Below are 13,480 nucleotides of genomic sequence, written 5' to 3' on the forward strand. Positions count from 1 at the left end.
CCAATGGCATAATATATGTAGAAATGCTTTGTAAATTCTAAAGTGTTGTGTAAAGTATAAGGTTGCATCATTCTCGTTCCTAGTATGCTCTAATGCCATATAGTTAACTAGTTTTAACTGGTACATTTAGTTCTATTGGAAACAGTGAAAGGGTTAAGTATAATATGGATGCTTCTGTAGGGCAATTTTATTCATATGATGAACTTAAATTAAGGTTGTGTATTCCTTTAACTGGCATAGTAATTGAAGTTGAAAATATGTGGTAAAAATTTTTTAATGTAAGACATTACCTGAAAAATTAATGTTGATTTATTAAAATACACTTTAAATTTGAACTTTTATTAGAGCAAGTTTTAGAGGTGTCATAGATTTAACCTATAAAACAATTTCTTAGCTTGGTTGGCTAAGGTTCGGTATGTATGTATGTACATATGTATGTATGTATGTGAGTGTATGTATATACAAGATGTGATCAAAAACTATGGTGAATGTTTACATTTTAAAAAATTGATTACTGTGAAAGACACATAGCCATTAATCCCCCTCAAAATACTCCCACTCTCTTTGAATGCACTTATCCCATCGTGCTTGACACTTTCTGAAGCAGTTCTGGAAGTCCTCTTTTGTGAGTGTCTCTAGTTGCACTGTCATCGCTGCCTCGATGTCCTGAATCATTTTGACTTTGAGGAAGAGCCAGAAGTCACACAGTGCCAGATCCGATGAATAAGGTGGATGAGGATACACCGTAATGTTTTTATTTGGCAAAAATTGCTATACCAGAATTGATGTGTGACAGGGAGCCTTTCCATTGTGATCACAAAATACAGTGAAGGCTGCTGCCGAGTGCCATCCAACGGAAAGGCAGGGATCTTCAATATGGGAAGCGGCGTGTTGAACCTTAGTAATAGTGTGTGACACGTTTCAACTTGTTCGGTGCAGTCAGTCAGTTGAGAGAAGGTGTGTTTTAAAGTGCCATAAATCGTCTTCCATCATGGCAACGCTCCGTGTCACACATGGCTTCTGGTACACGGCAATTTCTGTCAAATAAAAACATTACAGTGTGTCTTCATCCACCTTACTCACTGGATCTGGCACTGTGTGACTTCTGGCTCTTCCCCAAAATCAGAATGATGCAGGACATCGAGGCAGCCATAACAGCACAACTGAAGACACTCACGAAAGAGGACTTCCAGAACTGCTTCAGAAAGTGACAAGAACGATGGGATAAGTGTGTTAGAAGCGAGGGGGTGTATTTTGAGGGGGATTAATGTGTCTTTTACTGTAATCAATTTTTTTATTTAAACATTCATTGTATTGTTTGATCACACCTTGTATGTGAGAGCTACATCTATAAAATAGAAGGGAGACTACTTTTACCTTTTTTTCTCAGAGAAGTGTTATGTCAGTTGAGGTTATTATCTTGGCATCTCGTGCAAGAAGGAGATCTTGAAATGGAGTTAGACTTGGAAGAGGTTTATCGTGGGGTACAGTCTGTAAAGGTGAAGGAGGATGAAGCGAGATTGAATTACACTCTTTAGACTGCCATGAAGATTGACATCTGTAAAAGGAATGTGGAGAGGAAACTGAGCAGAGCAAGGAGAGTCTCAGCTTGCTATGCAAGCGCAACTGGGTCGGGGAGCCCCCAGGCAAGGAGGACCTTGTAGATGAGTTTTCCTTAGGCAGAAATGGCCTGGCCCTAGTGTCCCCACTGTTCAGTCCTCGGCTGGGGGCTGTGCTGGAAGAGCCAGGCCTTGGAATGAAGGATTGAAAGGTGGGTATGATGACTCTCAAAGCCACAACGAGGGGTGGTAGCTCTACTAGACTTCCTGCTGCCGAAAGGCAAATTTCTTTCTTAAAGGGAGATCCAAGCAGTGTATCTCCATGGTTGACACAAGTGGCTTATGTTTTTCAAGCCACTTAAATAGTATATTTTTTAGAACAATGTGGTGTTTGTCGCTGGCCCCTCCAGTAGTAAAACAGATGTACATCTGTTGTATACTCAATGATGATAATTTGATCTGCTAGCCTTCTCAAAAGGGGAGATATGATATAATAATTCTTATATACATTTTGCAGCTCATTTGGCTGTTGGGAGAGCTCAGGTTTGAAGGTTGCTTTTCAAGCTTTTTAAAAGTCACCTCTGTTTCCCAAAATTACCATCTTAGAAGTTTATCAGTATATTTGAATGTTAAAAGTATGTGTTTTGGCTTGTAAACATTGAGACTGAAGTATTAGAATCAGGCTTTAGTTCAGCATATTTCACTTTGTGTTGTGAACTATCTCATGACTTGGGCATGACTTTCTTTGTTTTAAGAAATTAGATTACTCTAGCATTTTCATTATCTCTTCATCTACTTGTTTCTTTCGGGTGCCTCTATTAACAACCCTCACAAACCAAAATGAAAAGTTTTGATCACATAAAGCAGTGTAAGTCTTATATACAGTAGTCCCCCCTTGTCTGTGGTTTTGCTTCCTGTAGTTTCAGTTACCCACGGTCCACTTGGTCTGAAAATATTAAATGGAAAATTCCAGAAAATAAACAATGCATACATTTTAAATTTGTGTGCCATTCCGAGTAGTGTGATGAAACCTCGAGCCAGCCCGCACTGTCCTGCCTGGATATGAATCATCTCTGTCGAGAGTCTCCACGCTGTAGATGCGCCCTGTCCATTAGTCACTTAGCAGCTGTCTGGCTCATCACATCGCCTGTCTCGCTACCGCAGTGCTTGTGTTTAAGGCAGCCTTACGTTACTTCATAATGACCTGACAGCACAAGAGGTGATGCTGGCAATTCACGTATGCCAAAGAGAAGCCGTAAAGTGCTTCCTGTAAGTGAAAAGGTGTGCATGGATAGGGACAGAACAGTGTATATATAGGGTTTGATACTGTCCGCAGGTTCTGGCATCCACTTGGGGGTCTTGGGATATATCCCCATGGTTAAAGGGACTACTGTATGCACAACTTACTTGAAACTTTAAACATACATTCTTTAGTCGTTACTTTGTATTTTGACGTTTGCGTTACCAGATGCAGATGACTGATCACGTATCACTAGTGTAGCGTACCTCATGTATGAACTAATTGGCATCCATTTTATGTAGGTCACCTTGTAAGCTGTAGCACCAGAGATCTATGTTCTATACTCTGTTTTCTTTGATATGGCTGCCCCATGACAGCCAACCGGTCAGGATGGGACCCTCTCAGTATCTCTCTGTTTAGCAGTACTGAATTAGGGGGATATTTAGCTGTGATTCTATGGAATTAGGTAATGAAGGAAGTATAAGAAAGATCTTCCCATACCCCAGAAAGAGCCACAGAACAGAAAATGTGTTGTGAAGGGATGTTGCTTTATTGACTGAAGAGAAAGCTTCCATCTGGCAGTGATCAAAGGGGAACTCAAAAAGCAGAAGTAGGTAGCAAGAGTGGTGGTTATTCTTCATGTGGGAAGCAGAGAAGAGTATTTTATACAATAGGGAAAATTCTGTGTACAAACATTTTTACCCTTTAATCCCTGTGGTATGTTTTGCTACAGAATGTTGCAGAGATTTTTAACATGTTATTCAACAGCAGGTTTTACTTGTGTTGAGGTCAAATTGGTGCTTACAGATCAATAATTGGACTGAATTCAAAGTCACTATTTCAATTTTTTAATGGTGAAGAGAATTTGAAGTTTTCTGTCCGAATGAATCTGGCATTATGTTGTAATTTTAGTCTTTTCCATAAATAAAAATTCATCATTAGAGGTTAGAACCTTTTTACATTTTTTAAGTCCTGGATCCCTATGTGAAGAGAATTTTCAAAATGTCAACTTAGGGGAACATCTGAATCCAGTTTAAGACATTTTGTTAATTTGTATTTCAAGAGTGATACTTCTGATATAAGATACATTTTATGAAAGCGCTTGTGAATATCTAACATGAATTATGCTATAAATAAAAGCCACTTTAATAAAATGTGGCATTGCAATGAAAATATCTCATCTCATCTGGAGAACTTTCTAAAAATTCTAGATTTTGAAATAGTGCTATAATAAATGGTGGTCTATTCTTGCTAAAATCTTGGATGAAAAATGTGTACTTCATTTCTTTATGCCTGTTTTCTGTTCTTTTACTTTTTAAAATGTCATTTAAAAATCTTAATACAGGTATACAGTATATGATTTATTTGTAAAAACTAGAAAATATAAAAAGGAATAAAACACATAATGCCATTTATCTTTTCATTTCAGTGTGTTTATGTATATTTTAAAACTTTAGATTAAAATGGTATCAGACTTACAGAAAAGTTGTAAAAACAGTACAGCTACCCAGATGCCCTATATATAGATTCCCCAAATTTTAACATTTTTTCATTTGCTTTATCATTGAAACATTTGCTTTATCATTCTCTCTCCATACATGATGTTATTTAATGCATATATTCATAATATGCTGGGGGTACCAAAAAATGTATACAGGTGTACACTTTGGTCAGTGTTGCTCAAGCAGTAGTTCACCGTAATCAGAAGTCTCTGGACGCTGATGGTATTCACTTTGAGCACCTCTTGTAATTGCAGAAGTGAAGTGTGACTTGTATTCATCTTTTGTTATTGGTATATATCGAGTATTACAATTTTAATACAGTTTGCGTTACTTAAAATGTGTATATATTTTTTTGGCACCTTCTGTATATATGTATATATATTTATATTCATTGTGAAGTATATCTTTTAGGATTAAGAAAAGCGCCCTTTGTCATGTTTACTGCTTGGATTTGGGGCTGGAATTCTACTTTAATATCAGTACATAATCCCTGTTCTCATTGTTTCTACGTTTGCCCATTCCTTTATTTCTGAATCACTTTGCTTTAACTTTTGTTTTGTGAGCCAAATTAAAAATCTTCTAACTGGTGAGCTAAGTCCATTTATATATTATCGGTTTGACTGATATATTTCATCCTAACTCATTTTTGTTGTGGTTTCCATTTATGTTATAGTAGCTGTGTTTCTCTCTCTCTGATAATTTTTCTTTTATTTTGAAATTTTTTTCTGATAGTTAGAAAGATTTGCTCTATTGTTATAGTGGTTGCCTTTGTACTTATATGTTTTAAAACTGTTCTAAGTTGTTTTCTTGTTTAAACATTTACTATCTTGTTAGTTTTTAACAGTAATAATCTTTTGACTGCCACCTATTATATGTTCCACAGTCATTGAGCTTTTTCTAAACTTTTCTTCTTTTCTCCCTTCTCCTTTCTTAAGTTGCAGTATTTCTACTTGTCAGAACATTTATATATTCTTTCATTCTCTTTCCCACCTTTGTCTTAAATTTAGATCTACACTTAAATATATAAAATATTCATTGTCAGTCTTTTGCTAAAGTTTTCGCAGTCATCTCTTAGTTGGTTGAAGCTCATTCTCTAGTAGATTGCTCAAGAAAGGCTCAAATCTTCCTTGAGTTCTTTGATGTTTAAAACTCTTTTTCTATACCCTTTACTTGAGGGACAGCTGGACTGGAATCGTGGTCACCTTTTGTTTTCTTGAAATTCTGGAAAATACTTTTCCATTTTGCCTTGATTTTTATATTATTTATGTGAAGTCTGATGTCAACCTATCATGTAAAAGAGACTATAGTAGTACAGTAATGTAATGAATGTAGTACATTAATGTCGTTATTAACTTTAAATGAGACAATGTGTAATGAAACCAGTTTTACCATAGGCTAATTGATATAAACAAGAGTTAAATTCCTATGGCACCTCATCAACATTACAACAAAATGACACTGAACAAAACGATGTTATTCCATAGATTACAGGGCCCACTGTAATCTGCGTAATATATCAGGAGCCCTCTTCAGTATATCTGGTTGCCTGCAGCATCATTCTAAATGGCCACAGCTATAGTCCACATCCTTTGTAGTTTTTTCAGTGTCTTTTTTGTAATTATTTAGAACAGAGGTTGCTAAATTTTTTTCTGTAAAAAGTCAGATAGTAAATATTTTTGGCTTTGCTGGATATACAGTCTCTGTTGTGACTACTCAGCTCTGCCCTTGAGGGTCAAAGCAGCTATAGATAATATGTAAATACATGGGCTTTGGCTCTAGTATCATAGTTTCCCTGCCCTTGGACATTGTTATCTAAACAAAGCTGTTGACTTACGTCTTAGAACCCTTTTCAAGTTAGGATTGTTTGTGTGTTAAAAAATGAGGGGTGATTTTCTGGGTTCCATAATGTTACAGGAACACTTTTTGTTATCAAGTAATACAGGAAAAATATGCAAAACGAACTCCTAAAGGAAAAGTTGTGAAGTTTTTCAAAAGGCGATAGATAGCAAGTCTTTAACAGTAAAGTAGTATACTCATTGATTTCATGAAATACCGTATTTAGCTGTGTATAATGCACTCTCACATATAATGCGCACCCACGTTTTTGGCCCAAATTTTCAGGGAAAAAATCTTTTGTTTTAATTTTCTAATTCAAATTTTTGTTTGTTTACATTTAGGTACTTGCTTTTTGTATTATAAAGGAATTTTAGCATTTATTTTTTAACATATGGTACAATACATTTTATGTAACAAATAATTACAAAACACAATAACAGGTACAAGGTACGTGAAATTTTATGTACTGGTAACAGATTTATGATGTATTTATGCATCATAGAAGGCCAAAAACTCTTCGTCATTGCAAGTTATTTTAAGTTCAACAAAATTGATTATTGTAGTCTGGGGTACTTTGCATACAGATATCATTATTGATTTCTAGAGTTACACTTGTAACTCATAAGCATAAATAAAAGAATTAAAAACTTTCATATAGTACGGAATTAGTACTACCCGTGTATAAAGCGCACCCTTATTTTTACCTCACAAATTTGGGCAAAAAAGTGCATATTATACATAGCAAAATACGTATATGGAAGTCTTAACTGGCCTTTGTGGACAATATAAAATGTTATTAGTGGTATCTAGAATTAGAGTGAATAGGTGTTTATGACCAATAAAGAAAAATATTTATATTCAGAATGAAAATTATTTTTGATATGTAATAAAGATCAGAGTTCACTTTTTAGTTGTATTTTATGAATAACATGTTGAAACTTCAATATAGATAACTAATTAGAAAAAATGGTCAGGAGTCAATATACTTCACTATGGAATAATTACTGAGAGCAAAATTCCAATTATTAAATGAAAGAACCTTTCAAGATAGTCTTTTTTTCTGATGTCAGATTTTAAAGACTGAACTAAATCCAGGGCATTAATCAACTCTTTCAATTTTTACTTGCCTAAGAAGATTAGGGCAATTAGTTCTTGCTTAATTATACAGTCTCTCTCACATTTATGGCCAAATGTGTTATATAACTCTAGACTTTTTCTACTTGAATGTTTTGAATTACAGTATTTGAATAGTAATTTTGGTTTATTTATTTATTTTTAAAAGACTAAGCTTCCAAATCTGTAGATGCTCTTGGATTTTTTTTTAACGCATATTTTGAAAATAAGGACATAATTATTTATAATTGACTTGATCAGCAATATGCAGAGATATTTGTGATTTGTAAGATCAAGAAGTAACTTGGTTTGTAATTCATTTTTGCTTGTTTGCTTTTGTAAATTTCATTTTGCCTTAGACTGATCTGGGCCTATAAGTAAAGGTTTTTACTCCTTATCTGTTTCTGAGGCAGGATAGCAATGTAATTTAGCCTTGTGAGTACACTAGAACAACACACTTAAAACAACAGTGAGACCATCATGTTGATTTGGTGATGTTATCCTTTTAAAATCTTTTGGTTTTAAGTGGATAGATTTTGAAAATTTTCCAGAAAGAAATTTATTGCTGTATGAAAATGATGAAACTTTGGAACTGTGAAATAAGGCAGTTAAAAATGGTAGTAGTAGCAGTATTTATTTCATTTCACCATTTTTGCTAATCTGTCATCTGTAATTGCTTTGCTTATCTAAGTAGGCATAGTCTTTGTGTGTCTATAGACGAAGGGTATAGTTTTGTTGTAAATCTTCAACTTTCTAATTGAAAGTGTGAGTAAGCTCTGTAGCCGTACAGGCAATCAGAAATGCACATGTATCACCTATGCAAATTGTCCTTATGAATAAATAGCAGTTTCCCCCCTCACTCTGTTGCTACAAATACGGAAACCACTAGAATAGTAGGTTTATGAGAGAATTAAGCCCTAAAGAATCCATTATCTTCTCTCCTGTGAATCTGGAATGGTTCTAGCTCTATATCATCCTTGGGAGAATTGAGAAAATAGTCACTCACGTAGTGTTTTGTACTCTTTTCCTCTTAAATGCATGAGTGCCTGTAAACATTGTCCTCGTATTCTTTACAACTTGTTATTGGCTAATATTTAAAATATCTCAGAACTGCAGTGACCTTTTCAATAAACTGTAAAATAGCTATCAGAAAAGTGCTGAGCCATCTCCTCAAATAATAGTCTTTTTCATAGCTTCCTGCAATACAGCGCCAAAGTCATTCAAAGTAATTCATCTCTGTGGTCAACAGTGGCTCCCAAAAAGCACCTGGTCTAGTAAATTGAGGGCCCAGAAAATTGCCAAATTACCACCTCTGGAATTGAAGGTCTTTATAGCTAGAATGTGTACAGTCTGAATATTAGAGATTGAAGTATTCCTGCTCATTCAATAACAAATGGATTGCAAAAAGTTTTGTAAGGCTTTGTGGAAGATACAGAGAGAACACACCTCTGTTTTTGAAGAGAAAGAAATAGAAAATTAAGATCAGTAATACTCGCATACACACAAGCGTAGTACTTTGAATCCAGAGGTATGAATGGGGTGGGGTGGCTTCATAAAGAAGGTGGTGCTTGAGCTGAGCCTTCAGGGCACAAATGAGTTTGAAAGCATACAGTCAGGTGAAGCTCTTCTGGCTAAAAGGACACGACCTGATGTTGGTCAAGCTGAGTTGGTAGAGGACAGATTTTAAAGGCATTAAATGTATGTTAAATGGTTTGGACTTAATTGTGGCTATTTATAGGTGGAATAAGGATTATTTTCTTACAGTTAATGTGTATACTTACTGTTTAATCAACTCAACTAATAAGAATCATTAGATCGGTGCTGTCCAATATGATAGCCATTTGGCACATGTGACTTTAAATTTAATTAAAAGTGAATAAAATTTCTTCAATTACACGTGACACATTTCAAGTGCTCAATAGCCACATGTGAATGGACAGCACAGATACAGAACTTTTCATCAGTGCAGAAAGTTCTGTTGGACAGCATCGTACTAGCTGTTTATGTGAGAATCTGTAGCAGGATTTAAAAGTTTAAGAATGAAAACTTTTGTTTGCGTTGTGGTTTTATGATACATGCTTTGTAAAAGATATGTAAAAATGTAAATTAAGAAACAGTTTGAATTTACTAAGAAATCTGTTGAAATAACTATATGAATGATCTAATTTTTCTTATTTTGGATTTTAATGTTATATTTTCTTGAAGGTCAGGGTACTCTCAAATTGAGAGTTGAATGTTAGTGTTAATCCAGGGATTTGTTATATCCTGATCTTTTTATTTGGCTTCCTATTTAATTAATGATGTGGATTAAGTGGGCTTTTATACCATTATAGTGATGAGTTTTGAATTTCAATGAACCATGGGTTTAAAATGAAATGTGAAGACTTTGTTATAGACTAGATGCTTTTTCTACATTACCAATTATTCTAGGATTCACTGTTATTTCTTTTAAATTGAACAAAGCATCAGAATGAAGGAAACAAGGCTTTGTAAACTTGAAGAATAAAATGACAGAATCAGTAGAAGTGACAAGACTAATTTATTAATTTATGTTTCTTTTCGAGGACTACAACTCCAGGGGAAACAAAACTGCTGGCCTCTGAAATATATGACATTCTTCAATCCTCCAATATGGCCGATAGTGATAGTTTCAATGAAATGAATTCACGTCGAAGGAAAGCTCAGTTTTTTCTGGGAACTACAAACAAACGTGCCAAAACAGTGGTTTTGCATATAGATGGCCTTGATGATACGGTAAGACTTTTATAAACACACGGTTCATAAGATGGGAAAGAGAAATCAAATTAACTAAATAGTTTCCTAAATAGTTAGTGTTACCTCCTAACAGCCTTTAAGAATAAGTCCCAATATCAGTATTTAATACTGATAAAGGTGTCACTTTGTGCTAAAGGGGTAGGTTAATCAGAGGACATAACAATTTAAAATATTTATGCCCTACTACTAGAACTTCAAAGTACATGAAGCAAAAACTGACAAAAATGTAAAGAGAAGTAGACAAATCTACAGTTAGAGCTGAAGATTTGAATACCACTCTCAATAGAACAAGTAGGCAGAAAATCAGGGTATAGAACACTCACATACACTAATAACCAACTTAACCTATTTGATATTTATAGACTACCCCACCCAACAGCAAGATAATACTCTTTTCAAGTACACATGGAACATTTACCAAGATGGCATCCCTCCCTCCCTCCTTCCCTCTCTCTCTTTTTTTGTTGGTTGATTTAGGGTTTGTTTTATATCTCTAACTTATCACAGTCTAACTTCAATTAATATTATAGTAGTCCCCCCTTATCCACGGGAGATACTTTCCAAGACACCCAGTGGATGCCTGAAACAGCAGATGGTACCGAACCCCATATATATTAATTTTTCCTATCCATGCACACCTTTTCACTTAAAGGAAGCACTTTACGGCTTCTCTTTGGCATATGTGAATTGCCAGCATCACCACTCTTGTGCTTTGGGGCCATTATTAACTAAAAGGAGTTTTACTTGAACACAAGCCCTGTGATACTTTGACAGCTGATCGAGAGGCCTGCTAAGTGACTAATGGGTAGGTACTGTACACAGTGTGGATACACTGGGCAAACGGGTGATTCATGGCCTAGGCAGGACGGAGCAGGACGGCTCAAGGCTTCATCATGCTACGCTACTCTGAACAGTGTGCAGTGTAAAACTTATGGATTGTTGATTTCTGGAGTTTCCTATTTAATATTTTCGGACCACAGTTGACTGTGGGTAACTGATACTGCAGAAAGCAAACTTATGGATTGTTGATTTCTGGAGTTTTCTATTTAATATTTTCGGACCACAGTTGACTGTGGGTAACTGATACTGCAGAAAGCAAACTTATGGATTGTTGATTTCTGGAGTTTTCTATTTAATATTTTTGGACCACAGTTGACTGTAGGTAACTGATACTGCAGAAAGCAAAACCACAGATAAGGGGGGGCTGCTGTATAGCACTTCATGCATAGTATTAGACTCTTATAACACTCTACTTCCATTTCCCTACCTCTGCCTTTGTGCTGTTGTTATCATGTTTTATTTCTACATACGTTATAAACTCAAAAATAAATTTTTTTATATTAAGTATTCTTTTTAAAAAATTTTCTTTTCTGTTTTTTTTATTGTGGTAAAATACGCATAGCATAAAATTTACCATTTTAATAATTTTTAAGTGTACACTCCAGTGTTGTTAAATATATTCATAATATTGTGCAACCATCACCACCATACATCAATGTATGTACAACTTTTTATAGTGTAAAACTGAAACTCCACCCATTAAACAATAACTCCCCTGTCTTCCTTTCCCCCCAGCCCACCACTACTCTACTTTCTGTCTCTGATTTTGGAAAAGTTAGTCTCTTTTAAAGACATTTACAAAATAAGAAAAAATATTTTCTGTCTACCTCCATATTTACCATTTCTGGGGCTCTTTATTCCTTTATGTAAATCTAGATTTTCATCTGTTAGGCTGGTGCAAAAGTAAGTGCGGTTTTTGCAATTGTTAACCTTTTAAACTGCAGTTACTTTTGCACCAACCTAATATCATTTTCCTTCTGTCTGAAGGACTTCCATTAACATTCTTGTGGTACAGGTCTTCTGGAAATGAATTCTTTCGGGGTTCTTTTTTTAATTGAAATAGCATTCACCACATACTATAAAATTACTATTTTAAAGTATACAATTTGGTGGTGTTAGTATGTTTACAGGGTTGTGCAGCCATCACCATTGTCTAATTCCAAAACATTTCATTACCTCAAAAAGAAACCTCAGACCCATTAGCAATCACTACCCCTACCTCCTGGCAACCACTAATCTACTTTCTGTGTCTGTGGATGTGCCTGTTCTGGACATTTCATATAAATGGAATCATATAGTATGTGACCTTTTGTATCTAGCTTTCACTTAGCGTAATGTTTTCAAGGTTCATCTCTTATATTATGTATCAATCAACACATCATTCCTCTTGCTAATATTTCATTGTATGCATATACCTATTTTGTTTATCCATTCATCAGTTGATCAACGTTTGGGTTGTTTTCACTTTTTGGGTGTTATGAATAAATTCTGCTATGAACATAGCAGACATACTCATTTTGGTTTTCACTTTTGGGGTGTTATGAATAAATTCTGCTATGAGCATTCATAGCAGACATACTTTTGTGTGGATATATGTTCTCAATTCTCTTAGGTATATCCCTAGAGGTAGAATTATTGGGTGGTATGGTAACTTTATGTTTAGCTTTTTGAGCAATTGCCAAACTGTTTTCTACAGTGGCTGCACCATTTTACATTCCCATTAGCAATATATGAGAGGTCTGATTTCCCTACATTCTTATCAGCATTTGTTATTTTCATTTTTTAATTTTTTTTAATAGCTTTGCTAGTGGGCGTGAAATGGTATCTTAACTGTGGTTTTGATTTGTATTTCCCTAATGACTAATGATGTTGAGTATCTTTTCACATGGTTATTGGCCATTTTTTAGTGGTTGATTTAGGGTTTATTGCATACATCTTTATCACAGATTTTCTCTTTTGGAGAAATGTCTACTCATTTGTCCATTTTTAAATTGCTTATTATTTGTCTTTATTGTTGCATTCTATTAAAATCATGTATTTTAATTCATATATTAAACCTTTCGTTTCTAGTATAAGTTTCAGTAGGTCATGGTATATAATCCTTTTAATATGCTTCTGGATTCAGTTTGCTGGTATTTTGTTGAGACATGTTGCATCTATATTCATACAGGATGTTAGTTTGTTGTTTGCCTGTGCTGGTTTTGGTATCAGGGTAATACTAGCTTCATAAAATGAGTTGGGAAATGTCTGGATGAGTTTGTGAAGGATTTCTGTTAATTCTTTTAAACATTTGGTAAAATTCACTAATGAAGTCATTTGGTCCTGGGCTTTTCTTCGTGGGGAATTTTCTGATTAATTCGATCTCTTTACTTGTTATAGGCCTCTTCACATTTTCTTTTCTTCTTGAGTCAGTTTTTGCAATTTTGTCTTTCTAGGAATTTGTTCATTTCATTATCTAATGTGCAGGCATACAGTTGTTCATAGAATTTGCTCATAATCCTTTTGTTTTGGTAAGGGTGGTCATAATAACACTTTTTATTCCTGATTTTAGTCATTCGCGTCATCTTTTTCTCAGTGAGTTTAGCTAAAGATTTATCCGTTTTAATCTTCAAAAA

The 13,480-nt window shown here is 34.7% G+C and overlaps 1 protein-coding gene across 1 annotated transcript in view; it reads left to right on the forward strand.

The window, feature by feature from the left end:
• ARMC1 (armadillo repeat containing 1) overlaps positions 1-13,480 on the forward strand; it is a 34,467-nt gene that overhangs the window by 12,135 nt on the left and 8,852 nt on the right. Inside the window, exon 4 of the mRNA XM_019710700.2 lies at positions 9,815-10,004. Coding sequence (XP_019566259.1) covers positions 9,815-10,004 — 190 coding nt within the window. The remainder of the gene's footprint in view (positions 1-9,814; positions 10,005-13,480) is intronic.

Source organism: Rhinolophus sinicus, linkage group LG14 (assembly GCF_036562045.2).
Source record: "Rhinolophus sinicus isolate RSC01 linkage group LG14, ASM3656204v1, whole genome shotgun sequence".
Lineage (NCBI taxonomy): Eukaryota > Metazoa > Chordata > Mammalia > Chiroptera > Rhinolophidae > Rhinolophus > Rhinolophus sinicus.